The following is a 24,904-nucleotide window of genomic DNA, read 5'->3' on the forward strand; positions in this document are numbered from 1 at the left end:
CACTTCCTCCCTTACCACCATTCAGGGCCCCAAACAGTCCTTCCAGGTGAGGCAATACTTCACCTGTGAGTCGACTGGGGTGATATACTGCGTCCGGTGCTCCCGATATGGCCTTTTATATATTGGCGAGACCCGACGCAGACTGGGAGACCGCTTTGCTGAACATCTACGCTCTGTCCGCCAGAGAAAGCAGGATCTCCCAGTGGCCACACATTTTAATTCCACATCCCATTCCCATTCTGACATGTCTATCCACGGCCTCCTCTGCTGTAAAGATGAAGCCACACTCAGGTTGGAGGAACAACACCTTATATTCCGTCTGGGTAGCCTCCAACCTGATGGCATGAACATCGACTTCTCTAACTTCCGCTAGGCCCCACCTCCCCCTCGTACCCCATCTGTTACTTATTTTTATGCACACATTCTTTCTCTCACTCTCCTTTTTCTCCCTCTGTCCCTCTGAATATACCTCTTGCCCATCCTCTGGGTCCCCCCCCCCATTGTCTTTCTTCCCAGACCTCCTGTCCCATGATCCCCTCGTATCCCCTTTTGCCAATCACCTGTCCAGCTCTCGGCTCTATCCCTCCCCCTCCTGTCTTCTCCTATCATTTTGGATCTCCCCCTCCCCCTCCAACTTTCAAATCCCTTACTCACTCTTCCTTCAGTTAGTCCTGACGAAGGGTCTCGGCCTGAAACGTCGACTGCACCTCTTCCTACAGACGCTGCCTGGCCTGCTGCGTTCACCAGCAACTTTGATGTGTGTTGCTTGAATTTCCAGCATCTGCAGAATTCCTGTTGTTCATGTCACATGCCGATGCTAATAAACCTGATTCTGATTTTTATCCTTACAGTTCCTCAGCTCTATCCACAATGGTTCAACACATTCTGACCCATGTCACTTCTTTCTAATGATTTGTTTTCACTTCTTACTAACAGAGCAACGCCGTCCCCTCTGCCTTCCTGCCTGACCTTTTGATACAATGTGTATCCTTGGACATTCAGCTCCCAGCTACAATCTTCTTTCAGCCACGATTCAGTGATGCCCACAACGTCATACATGCCGATCTGTAACCGTGCCACAAGTTCATCTACCTTATTCCGTATAGCGCACACATTCAAATACAACACCTTCAGTCCTGTGTTCACCCTCTTCAATTTTGTCCACCTTTTACGTTGCAACTCATCCTGTTGACTGTAATTTTGCCCTATCACCAGCCTCTCCTCACTACCTCGTTGCCTCCGTTTATAAACCACCTCCCTCATCTTCAGCACTATCATCCGCCTTTCCTCCAACACTTCTTGCATTGAAATGTCGGCAGCTCAGGACACCAGCCACACCATGCTCAACATTCCAGTCCACTCTGTCTAGGCCTTTCAAAGAGACATCCCTCTATTACATACGGTGTATTGGCCTTCATCAATCATGGAATTGAGTTTAGGAGCCGAGGGGTAATGTTGCAGCTATATAGGACCCTGGTCAGACCCCACTTGGAGTGCTATGCTCAGTTCTGTTCGCCCTACTACAGGAAGGATGTGGAAACCATAGAAAGGGTGCAGAGGAGATTTACAAGGATGTTGCCTGGACTGGGGAGCATGCCTTATGAGAATAGGTTGAGTGAACTCGGCCTTTTCTCCTTGGAGTGACGGAGGATGAGAGGTGACCTGATAGAGGTGTATAAGATGATGAGAGGCATTGATCGTGTGGATAGTCAGAGGCTTTTCCCCAGGGCTGAAATGGTTGCCACAAGAGGACACAGGTTTAAGGTGCTGGGGAGTAAGTACAGAGGCGAGTGTGTGGAATGGGCTGCTGACAACGGTGGTGGAGACGGATACGATAGGGTCTTTTAAGAGACTTTTGGATAGGTACATGGAGCTTAGAAAAATAGAGGGCTATAGGTAAGCCTAGTAATTTCTACGGTAAGGACATGTTCGGCACAACATTGTGGGCCGAAGGGCCTGTATTGTCTTGTAGGTTTTCTATGTTTCTATGTATTTGCAGGCTATATCCTCTGGTCGCAGACTCCCCCCACTACTGGAAACAACCTCTCCAAGCCCACTCTATCTAGACTTTTCAATATTTGATAGCTTTCTATGAGATCCCTTTTCATTCTTCTAAAGGCAGGGCGCTGATTATATAAGTTGGGTGCTGTGGTGTGATTGCACAGGATGCTGGTGAGGATGCGGAAGGAAGATTGTGTCTGGTTTGCGCCACCCTGGAGAGGTAGTACCCGGTAAGGGCCCCTATCCAGAGTTATGGATCCCACTGCCTTGTGCAGGAGGAGGAGAAGATGGCGATGCGACAGCAGAGCGCGCGGCCTCTCCGGTGAATATCTGTAATCTGTCAAGCAGGGGACCGTGCACAATTCTGATTTGATGGAGAAGGACGTGAGAGTATGGAGGAACATCTGGAAAACTTCTGAAATGCCCGCTTCGCTGCCACTGCTACTGTGTGGTAACTGGAATTTCTGGAGCACAAGGCCCCGAAATCCTCGGCTTTGCTTGTTTCAGCGGCTGGGGCGAGGTCGAAGGCGCTCGGCAGAGGATGGCGCTTGGGAGGCTGTATCGGAGGGGCTGGTCAGAGGCTCAAAGTTTTCGGACGGACAGACAGACTCAGTGTCGGCTGCTTCCAAAGCATCGGCAAGTTGACGGTGCCTGGAGGTTTATGGCAGGGAGTTTCTCCCTTTTGCCGCCTGCTATCGGGGACTCGGGAGTCAATCGACTTGGGGACTTTGAGACTTTATTTACCATGCCCATTGTTTGTTCTTCATCAGATTATGGTATTGCTTTGCACTGCTGTAACTATATGTTATAATTATGTGGTTCTGTCAGTGCTAGTCTTTGGTTTGTCCTGTTTTCTGTGATATCACTCTGGAGAAACATTGTATGATTTCTTAATGCATGTATGCATTTCTAAATGACAATAAATGAGGACTGAGTGTTCTCATAAACTAATCTTCGGGAGAAGAGAAGGCTAAGGAGTACACCCTACACGTATCACGCGCAACCCCCCCCCCCCCGCCCCGCCCCCCGGCCGCTCCTGCAGCAAAGCTGATGCCAAATGTTCTGCTTCGCGTTCCTTTGGACCACATCTGTGAGGCCAAGAGGGGGATCTTGATGTCTGGGCGGCCCAGGATCTCCATATTCATTGCCCAGATCTGCGCCTCGGACGGGCACATCCATTGTCTACTTAGACAGATGGAGCCATGAGGAGAGGTAGGAGTGTTAGTAGAGCTGTGGCAGAATCCGAAGGTGGCTGCCCCCACCCCGACCATTACTGTCCACCCTCCTTCTCTCCCTGGGCAGCCCCCCCCACACACAGGTTGGCTGCCCAGCGCAGCCGGAGGGTGCGAGGGGTCGGGGTGGGGTGAGAGGTCACTGACCTGCATTGGGCTCTGCTGCAGCCGGCCGATCTGCTCACGGAAGCGGTGGATCTCGTCGGCCATCATTCGATTGTCCCTCTCGATCCGGTCGTAGCGCTCCCTCAGCAGAGCGAGCTGTGCCTTGGCGCACTGGGCCTGGACAGAGAGGGTGAGGGAGGGAGAGATGGAGCTGTCAGGGGCATCAGAGACTCCGAGGCTTCAGGATCAGATCCCAGTCTAACCCACTCCCAGGGATCTGTTATTCTCTATATAAACCCCCTGAACCCCTGGATCAGATCCCAGCCTGTAGCCCACTCCCAGGGATCTTTTGTTCTCTATATAAAATCCCAAATCCTTGGATTAGATCCCAGTCCAACCCACTCCCAGGGATCTGTTATTCTCTATATAAAATCCCAAATCCTTGGATTAGATCCCAGTCTAACCCACTCCCGGGGATCTGTTATTCTATATATAAACCCCCTGAACCCCTGGATTAGATCCCAGTCTAACCCACTCCCGGGGATCTGTTATTCTCTATATAAACCCCCTGAACCCCTGGATCAGATCCCAGCCTGTAGCCCACTCCCAGGGATCTTTTGTTCTCTATATAAAATCCCAAATCCTTGGATTAGATCCCAGTCCAACCCACTCCCAGGGATCTGTTATTCTCTATATAAAATCCCAAATCCTTGGATTAGATCCCAGTCTAACCCACTCCCGGGGATCTGTTATTCTATATATAAACCCCCTGAACCCCTGGATTAGATCCCAGCCTGTATCCCACTCCCTGGGATCAGTTATTCTATATATTAACCCCCCAAACCCTGGATTAGATCCCTGTTTATAATCCACTGCCAGGGATCTGTTATTCTATATATAAACCCCCCAAACCCTGGATTAGATCCCAGCCTGTAACCCACTGCCAGGGATCTGTTATTCTATATATAAACCCCCATAAACCCGGGATTAGATCCCAGCCTGTAACCCACTGCCAGGGATCTGTTATTCTATATATAAACCCCCCAAACCCTGGATTAGATCTCAGCCTGTAACCCACTCCCAAGGATCTGTTATTCTATGTATAAACCCCCTGAATGTCTCGACTAGATCCCACCCACTTCTGATGATCTGCTATTCTATATATATAAACCCCCTGAACCCCTGGATTAGATCCCAGCCTGTAACCCACTCCCTGGGATCTGTTATTCTATATATAAACCCCCAAACCCCTGGATTGGATCGGTAATCCCACTCAGGTTGGGGGGGGGGGAATTTGCCCACCTCCTGCTCTGCTATCAATACTCTGCCTGCCACCGACTCCTCCAGGTACCCGGTCTCCGTCTGGCTGGGCTCCGCCCTGGTCTTCTGCAGGGCCTCCAACTGGCTTTTCAGTTTGACGTTCTCTTCACTGGTGCTGGTATGGGGGCAAGGTGGAGAGGGTAGGAGATGGTGTCTCTGGTGAAGCCACTCTCTTCTCCCCACTTATTAACAGCCCTCTCTGGCCAGGAGCCAGAAAACCCACTGTGACTCACTTCCTGACACCCCACGGCCTTTCTGCGTGTCCACAAAGCACGAGTCAGGAATGTCACTTGCCTGGTTCGAGTCAGTCCATGCACTCCACATCCGCCACATTATTTTTCCCCATCTCCGAGTCAGGAGTGCGACGGGACACTCCCCACTTGCCTGGGCGGAGTTAGTCCACGTACTCCACATCATCTTCCCCCCTCCCATCAACAAATCAGGAGTGTGACTAGACACCCTCCACTTCCCTGGGAGAGTGTTGACTCCAACAGCTCCTGAGACGCTCGACCCAGGCAGATGTAGCTCGATGCATCTTCATCAGCACTCCATCTACACCCCACACTCTCAGCGTACAGTGGCTGCAGCGTGCGCTGTTCATGAAACGCACCACGATTACTCACTCCTCCCCACCCATGTAACCCCATCCAGCCCATACTCCCTTCCCTGTCTCTGTAAACACTTCCACCCTCTACATCCCTCCCCATCTCTGTAACCCTCTCCAGTCCCTACACCCCTCCCTGTCTCTGTAACCCCTCCCCTCACCATCCCCATTTCTGTAACCCCACCAGTCACTGCACCCCTCTGTCTCTATAACCCCTCCAGTCCCTACAACCCTCCCCATCTCTGTAACCCCTTTTCAGTCACTACACCCCTCCTATCTCCGTGACCTTCCCTCCCCCACGATCCTCCCTGTCTCTGTGACCCCCCCCTCAATCTCTTACACCCCACCCCATCTCTGTAACCTCCTCCGGCCCCGTCTGCGTGACCCCCCACCCTCGCCCCGATCTCTGTGACACTGTCCCTCCCGTCTCTGTGATCCCCTCTGGCCCCTGCACTATTTCCCACCACCTTGATCCTCTCCGCTTAACTCTACATCCCCCTTCAATGGAAGGAGGGACACGTTGAAGAATGTTGGTCCCTAACAGTTGGCGCCGGGTTTCCAGAAGGTTCCAGCGCCCTCCCCGTGCGGCGGTAATGCCCGCTCTCACCTCTGCAGCTGCAACTCCATCACCTGCATCGATCGGGACAGGTTGGATTTCTCGCGGGACAGCTCCATCTGTAGGGCCCGCAGCTCACCGTTCTCCTGTTGTAAGGTGCTGACCAAACCTGCGGGAGTATGAAGAGCATGGGGCGGGGGGAACAGAGGGTGAGACACATAGTGGGTATTTGTGGTAGGGAAGGGGGGAGTGTTTCTGTCAAACTCGCACCGGGGAAGCCAGATCCACTAAGCATTCCCAGCTGAATGAGTCATTGGCTGCATTTAAAGCGGAGGTTGATTAGAAAGGACTTCAAAGCTTGCCGGAAGAAGGCAGAAGAATGGGGTTAAAGGGATGATAAATCAGCCATAATGGAATGGTGGAGCAGACTCAATGGGCCGAATGGCCTAATTCTGCTCCTATTTTCTGGGATTAAACCAGCCCCCAGGAGTTCGGCAGAGATTCCATTAGGAAATGGGAGGAACTATAGGAACACGGAAGGAAAACTGGGCCATTCAGCCCATTGAGTCTACACCGCCATTCCAAAATGGCACATTCTCCTGCCTTCTCCAGCTAACTTTTGGTGCTCTGACTAACCAAGAACCTTTCAATCTCCACTTCCAGTCTCCATTTACTCTCCCCTCATTTCCCTCCTCTTGGCGACACCCCCTCAAGTCTGCACGTCCTCCCACATCTCCCCCCACATCCCGCATCTCCCCCCCACCTCCCGCATCTCCCCCACCTCCCGCATCTCCCCCACCTCCAACATCTCCCCCCACCTCCCGTATCTCCCCCACACTTCCAACATCTCCCCCCAACCTCCCGCATCTCCCTCCACCTCCCGCATCTCCCCTCACCTCCCGTATCTCCCCCCACTTCCAACATCTCCCCCCACCTCCCGCATCTCCCCCACCTCCCGCATCTCCTCCCCACCTCCCGCATCTCCCCCACCTCCCGCATCTCCCTTCCCAGCTCCCACATCTCCCCCCACCTCCCCGCCTCCCATTTACATCCACCCCAAACCTCCCCATGTCAATCTCTGTTCTTCCATTCAGCCCATCGAGGCTGCTATGCCATTCATATAACTACATATATCCATATAACAATTACAGCACGGAAACAGGCCATCTCTGCCCTTCTAGTCCGTACTGAACTCTCACTCTCACCTAGTCCCACCGACCTGCACTCAGCCCATAACCCTCCATTCCTTTCCTGTCCATATATCTATCCAATTTAACTTTAAATGACAACATCGAACCTGCCTCGAACACTTCTGCTGGAAGCTCGTTCCACACAGCCACCACTCTCTGAGTAAAGAAGTTCCCCCTCATGTTACCCCTAAACTTTTTCCCTTTAACTCTCAACTCATGTCCTCTTGTTCCACCATGGCTGATTTACTATCCCTCTCAACCCCAATATCCTGCCTTCTCCCGGCAGCCTTTGATGCCCTGACTAAACAAAAGCCTATCAACCTCTGCCTTAAACACACCCAATGACTTGGCCTCCACAGCCGTCTGTAGCAACAAATTCCACAGATTCACCACCCTCTGAATAAAGAAATCCCTCCTCATCTCTGATCTAAATGGACGTCCTTCTATTCGGAGGCTGTGCCCGCTGGTCTATAGGAATCATCCTCTCCACATCCATACCATCTAGGCCTCTCAACATTCGATAGGTTTCAATGAGATCTTCTGAGCTCCAGTGAGCACAGGCCAGAGCCATCAAACGCTCCTCATATATTAACCCCTACATTCCCAGAATCAATCTTCTGGACCCTCTCCAATGTCAGCACATCCCTTCTTAGCTAAAGTAAAACTGCTCGTAGTATTCCAAGCGGGGTCTGACCAGTGGCGAGCGTTCTCTCTGCCCATCTCTGTCTCAGCAGCTCCCCTGCTGTCCACCCCCACCCCTCCGCCCGGCTCCACCCCGTGACTCCTACTCACGATCGTAGGAGGCAACTGGCTCTTCAGCCACTGACCGGGCAGGGGACCGGGACTGGGACCGAGAACGTCCCTTCACCTGGAACAGAGAGAGGGGAGGGGCAAGGGGTCACAAACATGACCGGCGGAGGGGGCAGCGGAGGGAATATGGGCGGACGAGTGGAAATCCTCAAGGAATTCAGGAGGGGTGTTTGAGGAGGGGAGGGAAGGTGCGGTAGAAGGGAGGCAGGATGGAGGTGGGGTGAGGGGGGACTCACCGTGCCCTGATCTGGGGGTTCCAAGGATCTGCCACTGTCGCGCGCCTCCTCTTGCCTGTGGCTTCGGTCGGCTGAGGAGTCCAGGCTCTGGAACCGCATGGCTTTTCTCCTCGATCCTCCGACTGGGGCAGCGCCCGCCTTGTCCTCCAGCTTCTCCTCCTGCACCTCCTCGCCGGACTGCGCCGCACCCTCAGGCACCCCCTTGCTCGCTGTGGTTACGCGGTAGAGCGGGGATCAGTGTGCAGACAAACCAGCAGCCCCCCAACCAGCCCAACCCTCAGCACCCTCCCTCATCCCCGGACTACGTGACAGACTCACCTCTCCCCATGCCCCTCTACACCTCCTCAACCCTCTCTCGCTCTGTCCACCCACCCTCTGCCCCCTCCCCTCTCTTCTGTCACACTTACTTCCCCCTTCTTCAACATCCCCACTCTCCTCTCTCTCTCCCCCAGTCACCCTCCCTCATTCTTTCTGCACATTCTCACTTTCTTCATCTTTGATTTTAGCTCTACCGTCTCTCCAATACTCCACCCTCTCCAAACAACCTCTAAGCCCATCTCTTCCCACCCTCTCCACTCTCCTTGCCTCATTCTCTCCGACATCCATTCCCTCCCCCAATCCTATCAAATCCCCCCGCCACCCACCTCTCCCTGTCTCAATAGGTTCAATTTAATGTCGGAGAAATGTATACGATACACATCCTGACGTTCCTTTTCTTTGCAAACATCCACGAAAACAGGGGAGGACTCCAAGAATGAATGAGTTAAATGTTAGAACCCCAAAGCCCCTCCCCAGCTCCCCCTCCCACAGATAAGCGGCAGCAAATCAACAACCCCCTCCCCAGCAGCAAAAAACCATCTGCACCCTCTACCAAGCACTCAAACGTGCAGCAAAGCATAAATAAAGACACAGACTTGCAGTACGCCAAAGACTACTCGTTCACCCGGTATTCGACATATCTCTCACTCCCCCTCTCCCTCTATCTCCCTCCACACCTTCTTCCTTCTCCCCACCATCTGTCCGCTACGACACCCTCTCTCTCCATCGTGTTCTCAACCCCCTTCCCCCTGCTGCCGCTCCAGGAGGCAGCAAGTCTGTAGGGCATGGGAGTGAATTAGGGAACTCAGCCCATCGAGTCTGCTGAGGAGGAGGGGAAGGGAGTTGGGGGAGAGGCGTGGGAGGGTCACCATGAGATGCTAGTGATTTGGGGAGCAGGTGGGAAGTTTGTCAGGGGTCAGGGAAGGTTGAGAGAGGGAAGGGGAGAGGGAGTTGGAGGGGGTCAGGGAGGGTGGCTGCCGCGAGGTGAGGGTTATGTTACCCAGTGAGGAGGCAGAGACGAGCTGTCCCTCTGACTGTGGGTCCATGGCCTCCAACTGTGGGAGAGAGAACACATTAGCCCCCTTCCCATCGCTGGACCATCCATTACCCAGATGTCCTGTCGCTGGACACTCCACCTCCACCCTGATGTCCCGTCACCAGCACCCATTCCCCCGCAGATGTCCCATCTCCATTCACTCCCCGCCGTCGTCGCGTTGCCCTCCCCAAAGACGTCTGGTCTCTGAATCCTTGTCCCACAGACGGCAGCTCTCCCCACCCCCAGACGCGTACTTACCCCGAGCTGCCACACCCACACGCCCTGACACAGTCTGCCGCAGCGAGGAAGGTGGGGCGAGGCGAGTGAGGTGACGGGAGTGGGACGAGGAGAGTGAGGTGATGGGAGTGAGACAAGGATAGTGAGGTGATAGGAGTGGGACGAGGAAGTTGAGGTGAGGAGAGTGGGACGAGGGGGTGAGGTGAGGAGAGCGGGACAAGAGGGTTGAGGTGAGGAGAGTGGGAAGAGGGGGTTGAGGTGAGGAGAGTGGGAAGAGGGGGTTGAGGTAGGAGAGTGGGACGAGGGGGTTGAAGTGAGGAGAGCGGGACGAGGGAGTTGAGGTGAGGAGAGCGGGACGAGAGGGTTGAGGTGAAGAGAGCGGGACGAGGGGGTTGAGGTGAGGAGAGTGGGACGAGGAAGGATGAGTGCGGAGAGTGGGACGAGGAGGTTGAGGTGCGGAGAGTGGGACGAGGAGGTTGAGGTGCGGAGAGCGGGACGAGGAGGTTGAGGTGCGGAGAGTGGGACGAGGAGGTTGAGGTGAGGAGAGCGAGACGAGGGGGTTGAGGTGAGGAGAGCGAGACGAGGGGGTTGAGGTGAGGAGAGTGGGACGAGGGTGTTGAGTGAGGAGAGTGGGACAAGGGGGTTGAGGTGAGGAGAGTGGGACGAGGGGGTTGAGGTGAGGAGAGTGGGACGAGGGGGGTGAGGTGAGGAGAGCGGGACAAGAGGGTTGAGGTGAGGAGAGTGGGAAGAGGGGGTTGAGGTAGGAGAGTGGGACGAGGGGGTTGAAGTGAGGAGAGCGGGACGAGGGAGTTGAGGTGAGGAGAGCGGGACGAGGGAGTTGAGGTGAGGAGAGCGGGACGAGAGGGTTGAGGTGAAGAGAGCGGGACGAGGGGGTTGAGGTGAGGAGAGTGGGACGAGGAAGGATGAGTGCGGAGAGCGGGACGAGGAGGTTGAGGTGAGGAGAGCGGGACGAGAGGGTTGAGGTGCGGAGAGTGGGACGAGGAGGTTGAGGTGAGGAGAGCGGGACGAGAGGGTTGAGGTGCGGAGAGTGGGACGAGGAGGTTGAGGTGCGGAGAGTGGGACGAGGAGGTTGAGGTGCGGAGAGTGGGACGAGGAGGTTGAGGTGAGGAGAGCGAGACGAGGAGGTTGAGGTGCGGAGAGTGGGACGAGGAGGTTGAGGTGCGGAGAGTGGGACGAGGAGGTTGAGGTGCGGAGAGTGGGACGAGGAGGTTGAGGTGCGGAGAGTGGGACGAGGAGGTTGAGGTGCGGAGAGTGGGACGAGGAAGGATGAGTGCGGAGAGTGAGACGAGGGGGTTGAGGTGAGGAGAGTGGGACGAGGGGGTTGAGGTGAGGAGAGTGGGACGAGGGGGTTGAGGTGAGGAGAGTGGGACGAGGAGGTTGAGGTGCGGAGAGTGGGACGAGGAGGTTGAGGTGCGGAGAGTGGGACGAGGAGGTTGAGGTGCGGAGAGTGGGACGAGGAGGTTGAGGTGCGGAGAGTGGGACGAGGAGGTTGAGGTGCGGAGAGTGGGACGAGGAAGGATGAGTGCGGAGAGTGAGACGAGGGGGTTGAGGTGAGGAGAGTGGGACGAGGGGGTTGAGGTGAGGAGAGTGGGACGAGGGGGTTGAGGTGAGGAGAGTGGGACGAGGAGGTTGAGGTGAGGAGAGCGGGACGAGGAAGGATGAGTGCGGAGAGCGGGACGAGGGAGTTGAGGTGAGGAGAGCGGGACGAGGGAGTTGAGGTGAGGAGAGCGGGACGAGAGGGTTGAGGTGAAGAGAGCGGGACGAGGGGGTTGAGGTGAGGAGAGCGGGACGAGGAGGTTGAGGTGAGGAGAGCGGGACGAGGAGGTTGAGGTGAGGAGAGCGAGACGAGGAGGTTGAGGGGCGGAGAGTGAGACGAGGAGGTTGAGGTGCGGAGAGTGGGTCCAGGAGGTTGAGGTGCGGAGAGTGAGACGAGGGAGGATGAGTAAAGGGATTGGGATAAGGAGTGAGGGTAGGAAGTTTGGAGGGCCGGCGAGGTGGAAAGGAGGGTGAGTTGAGGAGGGAGGAGTGGAGAGGATGCGGGGCAGGTGAGGAGGGAGCGCTGTGCCCTAAGAGGGTTGGTGAGGAAGGAAGCGAGGAGGGAGCGTCACTCTGCAGGACGGGCAGGGAGGAGGGTCGGTGAGGATGGGGCGCTGTGCTGAGGGAGGGGCTGCGAGGAGGGAGTGCCTCTCACCCATCACCAGAAACAAGAACCCCCACCTCCTGCAATCTGTGGTGGGAGAGGGAGGGAGCCCAGTGACTGAGATTGATCACGGGTCCCCTCGAAAGGAAAGGATGAGCATTTGACCGAGGGAGGGTTACATAGGCGGGGAGGGGGAGCTTCTAAGGAGGGTTGGGGGTTGGGGGGAGGGAGGGGAGGCTTCTAGCGGGGGTGGGAGGGTGGGGGAGAGCTTCTACCAGGCGCGGTGGAAAAGATGTACCTGCATGTAACCCGGGCTCAAAATGGAGGTGTTTATTTCAGGAGGAGGAGGGATGGCGAGGAGGCGGGGGCTGAGCTGGGGGAGGGGGAGGGGTGCCGACTCTCACAGGAACTGCGTCCGATCACCTCAAACTGAGCTGCAGGTAGGGGAGGCCACGCCGGAGAGAGACAATGTGATGTCGAGGGGGCCAGAGACAGGGAGGGGGGAAAGACGGTGAGGGAGGAAGAAGAGAAAGAAAGATGGCGAGGGAGGCCGAGACAGACAGACAGAGAGAGGGGGAAAGATGGCGAGGGAGAGAGAGAGAGCGTAGTGCAAGCATTTCTTCTCTCCCTCCTTCTTCAGTCAGCCCACTCCATCTCCTGCCTCCCCCCACCCCAACCCAACGTTCTCCATTTCCCCCACCACCCTCCCTCCCCGGGAGGGGTTCAGGCTCCTGACCCCCACCCCCCCCACCCCCGGCCTGCTGCACTTTTTGACACAGCCCATTTGTGGCTTCCTGCCGCGAGGCAGAGAGAGCAAGTTGCCGTTTATCGAGACGGGGTGGGGGCTGCTGGCGGGGACCCTGCCTCGAGGTAAGAGCCATTCCGGGGACAAGCACAGTGTGTGCCATGCCAGACCGAGCCCCGGACTTCTCCGCTCGGGAAGGCTGGTGCACGGGGGGGGGGTGGGGGCAGAAAGGAGGGAGGCTTGTGAATAAGTCGGAGGGGTGAGAGTGGCACAGGGAGAGAAGGGGAGGGGAAAGAGTGAGAGAGAGAGAGAGAGGAGAGGGTGACAGAGAGAGAGATGAGAGTGACAGAGACAGGGGGAGTGACAGACAGAGGGGGTGAGTGACAGAGAGAGGTGAGAGTGACAGAGAGAGGGGGGAGTGACAGGGATAGGGGAGAGTGACAGAGAGAGAGGAGAGTGTCAGAGACAGGGGGAGTGACAGAGAGAGGGGGGAGTGACAGGGATAGGGGAGAGTGACAGAGAGAGAGGAGAGTGACAGAGAGGGGGGGGAGTGACAGAGAGAGGGGGGAGTGACAGGGATAGGGGAGAGTGACAGGGATAGGGGAGAGTGACAGAGAGAGAGGAGAGTGTCAGAGACAGGGGGAGTGACAGAGAGAGGGGGGAGTGACAGGGATAGGGGAGAGTGACAGAGAGAGAGGAGAGTGTCAGAGACGGGGGGAGTGACAGAGAGAGGGGGGAGTGACAGGGATAGGGGAGAGTGACAGAGAGAGAGGAGAGTGACAGAGAGGGGTGGAGTGACAGAGAGAGGGGGGAGTGACAGGGATAGGGGAGAGTGACAGAGAGAGAGGAGAGTGACAGAGAGAGGGGGGAGTGCCAGAGAGAGGGGGGAGTGACAGGGATAGGGGAGAGTGACAGAGAGAGAGGAGAGTGACAGAGAGAGGGGGAGAGTGACAGAGAGACAGGGGGAGTGACAGAGAGAGGGAGGAGTGACAGGGATAGGGGAGAGTGACAGAGAGAGAGGAGAGTGTCAGAGACAGGGGGAGTGACAGAGAGAGGGGGGAGTGACAGGGATAGGGGAGAGTGACAGAGAGAGAGGAGAGTGTCAGAGACAGGGGGAGTGACAGAGAGAGGGGGGAGTGACAGGGATAGGGGAGAGTGACAGAGAGAGAAGGAGAGTGTCAGAGACAGGGGGAGTGACAGAGAGAGGGGGGAGTGACAGGGATAGGGGAGAGTGACAGAGAGAGAGGAGAGTGTCAGAGACAGGGGGAGTGACAGAGAGAGGGGGGAGTGACAGGGATAGGGGAGAGTGACAGAGAGAGAGGAGAGTGACAGAGGGGGGGGGAGTGACAGAGAGAGGGGGGAGTGACAGGGATAGGGGAGAGTGACAGGGATAGGGGAGAGTAACAGAGAGAGAGGAGAGTGTCAGAGACAGGGGGAGTGACAGAGAGAGGGGGGAGTGACAGGGATAGGGGAGAGTGACAGAGAGAGAGGAGAGTGTCAGAGACAGGGGGAGTGACAGAGAGAGGGGGGAGTGACAGGGATAGGGGAGAGTGACAGAGAGAGAGGAGAGTGACAGAGAGGGGTGGAGTGACAGAGAGAGGGGGGAGTGACAGGGATAGGGGAGAGTGACAGAGAGATAGGAGAGTGACAGAGAGAGGGGGGAGTGACAGAGAGAGGGGGGATTGACAGGGTTAGGTGAGAGTGACAGAGAGAGAGGAGAGTGACAGAGAGAGGGGGAGAGTGACAGAGAGACAGGGGGAGTGACAGAGAGAGGGAGGAGTGACAGGGATAGGGGAGAGTGACAGAGAGAGAGGAGAGTGTCAGAGACAGGGGGAGTGACAGAGAGAGGGGGGAGTGACAGGGATAGGGGAGAGTGACAGAGAGAGAGGAGAGTGTCAGAGACAGGGGGAGTGACAGAGAGAGGGGGGAGTGACAGGGATAGGGGAGAGTGACAGAGAGAGAAGGAGAGTGTCAGAGACAGGGGGAGTGACAGAGAGAGGGGGGAGTGACAGGGATAGGGGAGAGTGACAGAGAGAGAGGAGAGTGACAGAGAGGGGGGGAGTGACAGAGAGAGGGGGGAGTGACAGGGATAGGGGAGAGTGACAGAGAGAGAGGAGAGTGACAGAGAGAGGGGGAGAGTGACAGAGAGAGAGGGGGAGAGTGACAGAGAGAGAGAGGGAGAGAGTGACAGAGAGAGAGGGGGAGTGACAGAGAGAGAGGAGAGTGACAGAGAGAGGGGGGAGTGACAGAGACAGGGGGAGTGACAGAGAGAGAGAGGGGGGAGTGACAGATAGAGAGGGGGGAGTGATAGAGAGGGGGGAGTGACAGAGAGAGGGGGAGTGACAGAGAGAGAGGGGGGAGTGACAGAGGGAGGGGGGAGTGACAGAGAGAGAGAGATGAGAGTGACAGAGGGGGGAGTGACAGAGAGAGAGGGAGAGTGACAGAGGGGGGAGTGACAGAGAGAGAGAGAGAGTGACAGAGAGAGGGGAGAGTGATAGAGAGAGGGGAGAGTGATAGAGAGGGGGGGAGTGACAGAGAGAGGGGGAGGGTGACAGAGAGAGGGGGGAGAGTGACAGAGGGGGGAGTGACAGAGAGAGGGGAGAGTGACAGAGAGAGGGGAGAGTGACAGAGAGGGGGGAGAGTGACAGAGAGAGAGGGGGAGAGTGACAGAGAGGGGGGAGAGTGACACCGGGAGAGAGTGTCAGAGAGAGGGGAGAGTGACAGAGAGAGGGGGAGAGTGACAGAGAGAGGGGGAGAGTGACAGAGAGAGGAGAGTGAGTGAGAGAGAGAGAGAGAGGGGGAGAGTGAGAGAGAGAGAGGAGAGTGACAAAGAGAGGGGGGAGTGACAGAGAGAGGAGAGTGACAGAGAGAGAGAGAGGGGGAGAGTGAGAGAGAGGGGGGAGAGTGAAAGAGAGAGGGGGGAGTGACAGAGAGAGGGGGGAGTGACAGAGAGAGAGAGAGGGGGAGAGTAACAGAGAGAGAGGGGGGAGAGTGACAGAGAGAGAGGGGGGAGAGTGACAGAGGGGGGGGAGTGACAGAGAGGGGGGAGTGACAGAGAGATGTGGGAGTGACAGAGAGGGGGGAGAGTGACACAGGGAGAGAGTGTCAGAGAGAGGGGAGAGTGACAGAGAGAGGGGGGAGAGTGACAGAGGGGAGAATGACAGAGAGAGAGGGAGAATGACAGAGAGCGGGGGAGAGTGACAGAGAGGGGGGAGAGTGACACAGGGAGAGAGCGTCAGAGAGAGGGGAGAGTGACAGAGAGAGGGGCGAGTGACAGAGAGAGGGGGAGAATGACAGAGAGAGAGGGGAGAATGACAGAGAGAGGGGGAGAGTGACAGAGAGAGGAGAGTGACAGAGAGAGGGGGAAGTGACAGAGAGAGGGGAGAGTGACAGAGAGGGGGGGAGAGTGACAGAGAGAGGGGGGAGTGACAGAGAGAGGGGGAGAGTGACAGAGAGAGGGGGGGAGAGTGACAGAGGGGGGGAGTGACAGAGAGGGGGGAGTGACAGAGAGAGGTGGGAGTGACAGAGAGGGGGGAGAGTGACACAGGGAGAGAGTATCAGAGTGAGGGGAGAGTGACAGAGAGAGGGGGGAGAGTGACAGAGGGGAGAATGACAGAGAGAGGGGGAGAATGACAGAGAGAGGGGGAGAGTGACAGAGAGAGGAGAGTGACAGAGAGAGAGGAGAGTGACAGGAGAGAGGGGGAGAGTGACAGAGAGAGGGGGAGTGACAGGGATAGGGGAGAGTGACAGAGAGAGAGAGGAGAGTGACAGAGAGAGGGGGAGAGTGACAGAGAGAGAGGAGAGTGACAGAGAGAGAGGAGAGTGACAGAGAGAGAGAGGAGAGTGACAGAGAGAGAGGGAGAGAGTGACAGAGAGAGAGGAGAGTGACAGAGAGAGAGGAGAGTGACAGAGAGAGGGGGGTGTGACAGAGACAGGGGGAGTGACAGAGAGAGAGAGGGAGAGTGACAGATAGAGAGGGGGAGTGACAGAGAGAGAGAGATGAGAGTGACAGAGGGAGGGGGGAGTGACAGAGAGAGAGAGAGATGAGAGTGACAGAGGGGGGAGTGACAGAGAGAGGGGGGAGTGACAGAGAGAGGAAGGAGAGTGACAGAGGGGGGAGTGACAGAGAGAGGGGAGAGTGATAGAGAGAGGGGAGAGTGATAGAGAGAGGGGGGAGTGACAGAGAGAGAGAGTGACAGAGAGAGGGGAGAGTGATAGAGAGAGGGGAGAGTGACAGAGAGAGAGGGAGAGTGACAGAGAGAGAGGGAGAGTGACAGAGAGGGGGGAGAGTGACAGACAGAGAGGGGGTGAGTGACAGAGGGGGAGAGTGACAGAGAGCGGGGAGAGTGACACAGGGAGAGAGTGTCAGAGAGAGGGGAGAGTGACAGAGAGAGGGGGGAGTGACAGAGAGAGAGAGAGGGGGAGAGTGACAGAGAGAGAGGGGGGAGAGTGACAGAGAGAGGGGAGAGTGACAGAGAGAGGGGGAGAGTGACAGAGAGAGAGGGGAGAATGACAGAGAGAGGGGGAGAGTGACAGAGAGAGGAGAGTGACAGAGAGAGGGGGGAGTGACAGAGAGAGGGGGAGTGACAGAGAGGGGGGAGTGACAGAGAGAGGTGGGAGTGACAGAGAGGGGGAGAGTGACACAGGGAGAGAGTGTCAGAGAGAGGGGAGAGTGACAGAGAGAGGGGAGAGTGACAGAGGGGAGAATGACAGAGAGAGGGGGAGAGTGACAGAGAGAGAGGGGGGAGAGTGACGGGGGGGGAGTGACAGAGAGGGGGGAGTGACAGAGAGAGGTGGGAGTGACAGAGACAGGGGGAGTGACAGAGAGAGAGAGAGGGGGAGTGACAGATAGAGAGGGGGAGTGACAGAGAGAGGGGGAGTGACAGAGGGAGGGGGGAGTGACAGAGAGAGAGAGATGAGAGTGACAGAGGGAGGGGGGAGTGACAGAGAGAGAGAGAGATGAGAGTGACAGAGGGGGGAGTGACAGAGAGAGGGGGGAGTGACAGAGAGAGGGGGAGAGTGACAGAGGGGGGAGTGACAGAGAGAGAGAGAGTGACAGAGAGAGGGGAGAGTGACAGAGAGAGGGGAGAGTGATAGAGAGAGGGGGGAGTGACAGAGAGAGGGGGGAGTGACAGAGAGAGGGGGGGAGAGTGACTGAGGGGGGAGTGACAGAGAGAGAGAGTGACAGAGAGAGGGGAGAGTGATAGAGAGAGGGGAGAGTGACAGAGAGAGAGGGAGAGTGACAGAGAGGGGGGAGAGTGACAGAGAGAGAGGGGGTGAGTGACAGAGAGGGGGAGAGTGACAGAGAGCGGGGAGAGTGACACAGGGAGAGAGTGTCAGAGAGAGGGGAGAGTGACAGAGAGAGGGGGAGAGTGACAGAGAGAGGGGGAGAGTGACAGAGAGAGGAGAGTGAGTGAGAGAGAGAGAGAGAGGGGGAGAGTGAGAGAGAGAGAGGAGAGTGACAGAGAGGGGGGAGTGACAGAGAGGGGGGAGTGACAGAGAGAGGTGGGAGTGACAGAGAGGGGGAGAGTGACACAGGGAGAGAGTGTCAGAGAGAGGGGAGAGTGACAGAGAGAGGGGAGAGTGACAGAGGGGAGAATGACAGAGAGAGGGGGAGAATGACAGAGAGAGAGGACAGTGACAGAGAGAGGGGGGAGTGACAGAGAGAGGGGAGTGACAGAGAGAGGGGGGAGTGACAGAGAGAGGGGTGAGTGACAGAGAGAGGGGGAGTGACAGAGAGAGAGGAGAGTGACAGAGAGAGGGGGGAGTGACAGAGAGAGAGGGGGAGAGTGACAGAGAGAGAGAGGGGGAGAGTGACAGAGAGAGGGGAGATTGACAGAGAGTAGGGGAGAGTGACATAGAGAGAGAGAGAAGGGGAGAGTGACAGAGAGAGGGGGGAGTGAGAGAGAGAGGGGGGGAGAGTGACAGAGAGAGGGGAGAGTGACAGAGAGAGAGGGGGGGAGAGTGACAGAGAGAGGGTGGAGTGAGAGAGGGGGGGGAGAGTGACAGAGAGAGGGGAGAGTGACAGAGAGAGAGGGGGTGAGAGTGACAGAGAGAGGGGGGAGTGACAGAGAGAGAGGGGGAGAGTGACAGAGAGAGGGGAGAGTGACAGAGAGAGAGGGGGGAGAGTGACAGAGAGAGGGGGGAGTGACAGAGAGAGGGGGGAGTGACAGAGAGAGAGGGGGGAGTGACAGAGAGGAGAGTGACAAAGAGAGGGGGGGGTGACAGAGAGAGGGGAGAGTGACATAGAGAGAGAGAGGGGGAGAGTGACAGAGAGAGAGGAGAGTGACAGAGGGAAAGAGGGGGGAGTGACAGAGAGAGGGGAGAGTGACATAGAGAGAGAGGGGGGGAGAGTGACAGAGAGAGAGAGGGGGAAAGTGACAGAGAGAGGGGAGAGTGACAGAGAGAGGGGAGAGTGACAGAGGGGAGAATGACAGAGAGAGGGGGAGAGTGACAGAGAGAGAGGGGGGGAGAGTGACAGAGGGAGGGGAGTGACAGAGAGGGGGGAGTGACAGAGAGAGGTGGGAGTGACAGAGAGGGGGGAGAGTGACACAGGGAGAGAGTGTCAGAGTGAGGGGAGAGTGAGAGAGAGAGGGGAGAGTGACAGAGAGAGGGGGGAGAGTGACAGAGGGGAGAATGACAGAGAGAGGGGGAAAATGACAGAGAGAGGGGGAGAGTGACAGAGAGAGAGGAGAGTGACAGAGAGAGGGGAGTGAAAGAGAGAGGTGGGAGTGACAGAGAGAGGGGAGAGTGACAGAGAGAGGGGGGAGTGACAGAGAGAGGGGGGAGTGACAGAGAGAGGGGAGAGTGACAGAGAGAGAGGAGAGTGACAGAGAGCGGGGGAGGGTGACAGAGAGAGAGAGGGGGGGAGAGTGACACAGAGAGAGGGGGAGAGTGACAGAGAGAGAGAGGGAGAGAGTGACAGAGAGAGAGGGAGAGAGTGACAGAGAGAGAGGGGGAGTGACAGAGAGAGAGGAGAGTGACAGAGAGAGGGGGGAGTGACAGAGACAGGGGGAGTGACAGAGAGAGAGAGGGGGAGTGACAGATAGAGAGGGGGGAGTGACAGAGAGAGGGGGGAGTGACAGAGGGAGTGGGGAGTGACAGAGAGAGAGATATGAGAGTGACAGAGGGAGGGGGGAGTGACAGAGAGAGAGAGATGAGAGTGACAGAGGGGGGAGTGACAGAGAGAGAGATGAGAGTGACAGAGGGGGGACTGACAGAGAGAGGGGGGAGTGACAGAGAGAGGGGGGAGTGACAGAGAGAGAGAGTGACAGAGAGAGGGGAGAGTGATAGAGAGAGGGGAGAGTGATAGAGAGAGGGGGGAGTGACAGAGAGAGGGGGGAGTGACAGAGAGAGGGGGAGGGTGACAGAGAGAGGGGGGAGAGTGACAGAGAGAGAGAGTGACAGAGAGAGGGGAGAGTGATAGAGAGAGGGGAGAGTGACAGAGAGAGAGGGAGAGTGACAGAGAGAGAGGGGGTGAGTGACAGAGAGGGGGGAGAGTGACAGAGGGGGGAGTGACAGAGAGAGAGAGTGACAGAGAGAGGGGAGAGTGATAGAGAGAGGGGAGAGTGACAGAGAGAGAGGGAGAGTGACAGAGAGGGGGGAGAGTGACAGAGAGAGAGGGGGTGAGTGACAGAGAGGGGGGAGAGTGACAGAGAGGGGGGAGAGTGACACAGGGAGAGAGTGTCAGAGAGAGGGGAGAGTGACAGAGAGAGAGAGGGGGAGAGTGACAGAGAGAGAGGGGGGAGAGTGACAGAGAGAGGGGAGAGTGACAGAGAGAGGAGAGTGACAGAGAGAGGGGGGAGTGACAGAGAGAGAGAGGGGGAGAGTGACAGAGAGAGGGTAGAGTGACAGAGGGAGGGGGGAGTGACAGAGAGAGAGATATGAGAGTGACAGAGGGAGGGGGGAGTGACAGAGAGAGAGAGATGAGAGTGACAGAGGGGGGAGTGACAGAGAGAGAGAGATGAGAGTGACAGAGGGGGGAGTGACAGAGAGAGGGGGGAGTGACAGAGAGAGGGGGGAGTGACAGAGAGAGGGGGGAGTGACAGAGAGAGGGGGAGGGTGACAGAGAGAGGGGGGGAGAGTGACAGAGAGAGAGAGTGACAGAGAGAGGGGAGAGTGATAGAGAGAGGGGAGAGTGACAGAGAGAGAGGGAGAGTGACAGAGAGAGAGGGGGTGAGTGACAGAGAGGGGGGAGAGTGACAGAGGGGGGAGTGACAGAGAGAGAGAGTGACAGAGAGAGGGGAGAGTGATAGAGAGAGGGGAGAGTGACAGAGAGAGAGGGAGAGTGACAGAGAGAGAGGGAGAGTGACAGAGAGAGAGGGGGTGAGTGACAGAGAGGGGGGAGAGTGACAGAGAGGGGGGAGAGTGACACAGGGAGAGAGTGTCAGAGAGAGGGGAGAGTGACAGAGAGAGAGAGGGGGAGAGTGACAGAGAGAGAGGGGGAGAGTGACAGAGAGAGGGGAGAGTGACAGAGAGAGGAGAGTGACAGAGAGAGGGGGGAGTGACAGAGAGAGAGAGGGGGAGAGTGACAGAGAGAGGGGAGAGTGACAGAGAGAGGAGAGTGACAGAGAGAGGGGGGAGTGACAGAGAGAGGGGGGAGTGACAGAGAGCGAGGGGGAGAGTGACAGAGAGAGGGGGAGTGACAGAGAGAGAGGAGAGTGACAGAGAGAGGGGGGAGTGACAGAGAGCGAGGGGGAGAGTGACAGAGAGAGAGAGGGGGAGAGTGACAGAGAGGGGGGAGAGTGACACAGGGAGAGAGTGTCAGAGAGAGGGGAGAGTGACAGAGAGAGAGAGGGGGAGAGTGACAGAGAGAGAGGGGGGAGAGTGACAGAGAGAGGGGAGAGTGACACAGGGAGAGAGTGTCAGAGGGGAGAATGACAGAGAGAGGGGGAGAATGACAGAGAGAGAGGACAGTGACAGAGAGAGGGGGGAGTGACAGAGAGAGGGGAGAGTGACAGAGAGAGGGGGAGAGTGACAGAGAGAGAGGGGGTGAGTGACAGAGAGGGGGGAGAGTGACAGAGGGGGGAGTGACAGAGGGGGGAGTGACAGAGAGAGAGAGTGACAGAGAGAGGGGAGAGTGATAGAGAGAGGGGAGAGTGACAGAGAGAGAGGGAGAGTGACAGAGGGGGGGAGAGTGACAGAGAGAGAGGGGGTGAGTGACAGAGAGGGGGGAGAGTGACACAGGGAGAGAGTGTCAGAGAGAGGGGAGAGTGACAGAGAGAGAGAGGGGGAGAGTGACAGAGAGAGAGGGGGGAGAGTGACAGAGAGAGGGGAGAGTGACAGAGAGAGGAGAGTGACAGAGAGAGGGGGGAGTGACAGAGAGAGAGAGGGGGAGAGTGACAGAGAGAGAGGGGGGAGAGTGACAGAGAGAGGGGAGAGTGACAGAGGGAGGGGGGAGTGACAGAGAGAGAGATATGAGAGTGACAGAGGGAGGGGGAGTGACAGAGAGAGAGAGATGAGAGTGACAGAGGGGGGAGTGACAGAGAGAGAGAGATGAGAGTGACAGAGGGGGGAGTGACAGAGAGAGGGGGGAGTGACAGAGAGAGGGGGGAGTGACAGAGAGAGAGAGTGACAGAGAGAGGGGAGAGTGATAGAGAGAGGGGAGAGTGATAGAGAGAGGGGGGAGTGACAGAGAGAGGGGGGAGTGACAGAGAGAGGGGGAGGGTGACAGAGAGAGGGGGGGAGAGTGACAGAGAGAGAGAGTGACAGAGAGAGGGGAGAGTGATAGAGAGAGGGGAGAGTGACAGAGAGAGAGGGAGAGTGACAGAGAGAGAGGGGGTGAGTGACAGAGGGGGGAGAGTGACAGAGGGGGGAGTGACAGAGAGAGAGAGTGACAGAGAGAGGGGAGAGTGATAGAGAGAGGGGAGAGTGACAGAGAGAGAGGGAGAGTGACAGAGAGGGGGGAGAGTGACAGAGAGAGAGGGGGTGAGTGACAGAGAGGGGGGAGAGTGACAGAGAGGGGGGAGAGTGACACAGGGAGAGAGTGTCAGAGAGAGGGGAGAGTGACAGAGAGAGAGAGGGGGAGAGTGACAGAGAGAGAGGGGGGAGAGTGACAGAGAGAGGGGAGAGTGACAGAGAGAGGAGAGTGACAGAGAGAGGGGGGAGTGACAGAGAGAGAGAGGGGGAGAGTGACAGAGAGAGAGAGGAGAGAGTGACAGAGAGAGGAGAGTGACAGAGAGAGGGGGGAGTGACAGAGAGAGGGGGGAGTGACAGAGAGCGAGGGGGGAGAGTGACAGAGAGAGAGGGGGGAGAGTGACAGAGAGAGGGGAGAGTGACAGAGAGAGGGGGGAGTGACAGAGAGAGGGGGGAGTGACAGAGAGCGAGGGGGAGAGTGACAGAGAGAGGGGGAGTGACAGAGAGAGAGGAGAGTGACAGAGAGGGGGGGGAGTGACAGAGAGCGAGGGGGAGAGTGACAGAGAGAGAGAGGGGGAGAGTGACAGAGAGCGAGGGGGAGAGTGACAGAGAGAGAGAGGGGGAGAGTGACAGAGAGGGGGGAGAGTGACAGAGAGGGGGGAGAGTGACACAGGGAGAGAGTGTCAGAGAGAGAGGAGAGTGACAGAGAGAGGGGGGAGTGACAGAGAGAGAGGAGAGTGACAGAGAGAGGGGGGAGTGACAGAGAGCGAGGGGGAGAGTGACAGAGAGAGAGAGGGGGAGAGTGACAGAGAGAGGGGAGATTGACAGAGAGTAGGGGAGAGTGACATAGAGAGAGAGGGGAGAGTGACAAAGAGAGGGGGAGTGACAGAGAGAGGGGAGAGTGACATAGAGAGAGAGAAGGGGAGAGTGACAGAGAGAGGGGGGAGTGAGAGAGAGAGGGGGGAGAGTGACAGAGAGAGGCGAGAGTGACAGAGAGAGAGGGGGGGAGAGTGACAGAGAGAGGGGGGAGTGACAGAGAGAGAGGGGGAGAGTGACAGAGAGAGGGGAGAGTGACAGAGAGAGAGGGGGAGAGTGACAGAGAGAGGGGGGAGTGACAGAGAGAGAGGGGGGAGTGACAGAGAGGAGAGTGACAAAGAGAGGGGGGGGTGACAGAGAGAGGGGAGAGTGACAGAGAGAGAGGAGAGTGACAGAGGGAAAGAGGGGGGAGTGACAGAGAGAGGGGAGAGTGACATAGAGAGAGAGGGGGGGAGAGTGACAGAGAGAGAGAGGGGGAAAGTGACAGAGAGAGAGGAGAGTGACAGAGGGAGAGGAGAGTGATTGGGGATAAGGAGAAGTAATAATGATCAGGGAGAAAGGGGGAGTGAGAGTGGAGAGAGCGGGGGAGAGGGGGGAGAGTGGGAGTTGGGAAGAGAGGGTGGAGAGAGAGGGGGAGAAAGGGGGAGAGTGGGAGAGGGGAAGAGAGGGGGGAGGGGGGAAGAGAGAGTGGAGAGAGCGGGGAGAGAGGGAGGGGGGAAGAGAGGGTTGAGAGAGGGGGAGAAAGGGGGAGAGTGGGAGGGGGAAGAGAAGGGAGGGGGGAGGGGGGAAGAGAGGGTGGAGAGAGGGGGAAGAGAGGGGAGGGGGAGGGGAAGAGAGTGGGAGAAAGGCGGAGAGGGGGGAGAGAGGGAGAGAGAGAGGCGGAGAGGGGGGAGAGGGGCGGAGAGGGGGGAGAGAGGGGGAGAGAGAGGCGGAGAGGGGGGAGAGAGGCAGAGAGGGGGGAGAGGGGGAAGAGATGGGGAGAGAGAGGTGGAGAGGGGGGAGAGAGGGAAGAGATGGGGAGAGAGAGGTGGAGAGGGGGGAGAGGGGGAAGAGATGGGGAGAGAGAGGTGGAGAGGGGGGAGAGGACGAAGAGAGGGGGAGAGAGAGGCGGAGAGGGGGGAGAAGGGGAAGAGATGGGGAGAGAGAGGTGGAGAGGGGGGAGAGGGGGAAGAGATGGGGAGAGAGAGGTGGAGAGGGGGGAGAGGGGGAAGAGAGGGGGAGAGGGGGAAGAGGGGGGAGAGAGAGGCGGAGAGGGGGGAGAAGTCAAAGAGAGGGGGAGAGAGAGGCGGAGGGGGGGAGAGAGGGAAGAGGGGGGAGAGAGGTAAGAGAGGGGGAGAGAGAGGCGGAGAGGTGGGAGACAGGCGGAGAGGCGGAGAGGGAGGAGAGGGGGAAGAGAGGGGGAGAGAGAGGCAGAGAGGGGGAGAGGGGGAGAGGGGGAAGAGAGGGGGAAAGAGAGGCGGAGAGGGGAGAGGGGGAGGGGGGAAGAGAGGGGGAGAGGGGAGAGGGGGAAGAGAGGCAGAGAGGGGGAGAGGGGGGAGGGGGGAAGAGAGGGGGAGGGGGAAGAGAGGGGGAGAGGGGAGAGGGGGAAGAGAGGCGGAGAGGGGGAGAGGGGGGAGGGGGGAAGAGAGGGGAGAGGGGAGAGGGGGAAGAGAGGTGGAGAGGGGGAGAGGGGGGAGGGGGAA

The 24,904-nt window shown here is 57.5% G+C and overlaps 1 protein-coding gene across 1 annotated transcript in view; it reads right to left on the bottom strand.

Annotated features, from left to right (window-relative positions):
• The window catches only part of LOC134338966 (uncharacterized), a 101,705-nt gene that overhangs the window by 54,882 nt on the left and 21,919 nt on the right, over nucleotides 1-24,904 (bottom strand). Inside the window, exons 3-8 of the mRNA XM_063035186.1 lie at nucleotides 9,373-9,427; nucleotides 8,055-8,263; nucleotides 7,801-7,876; nucleotides 5,870-5,987; nucleotides 4,641-4,773; nucleotides 3,381-3,515 (exon numbers count right to left, since the gene is read on the bottom strand). Coding sequence (XP_062891256.1) covers nucleotides 3,381-3,515; nucleotides 4,641-4,773; nucleotides 5,870-5,987; nucleotides 7,801-7,876; nucleotides 8,055-8,263; nucleotides 9,373-9,427 — 726 coding nt within the window. The remainder of the gene's footprint in view (nucleotides 1-3,380; nucleotides 3,516-4,640; nucleotides 4,774-5,869; nucleotides 5,988-7,800; nucleotides 7,877-8,054; nucleotides 8,264-9,372; nucleotides 9,428-24,904) is intronic.

The sequence above is a fragment of the Mobula hypostoma genome, chromosome 28, assembly GCF_963921235.1.
Source record: "Mobula hypostoma chromosome 28, sMobHyp1.1, whole genome shotgun sequence".
NCBI classification, from domain to species: domain Eukaryota; kingdom Metazoa; phylum Chordata; class Chondrichthyes; order Myliobatiformes; family Myliobatidae; genus Mobula; species Mobula hypostoma.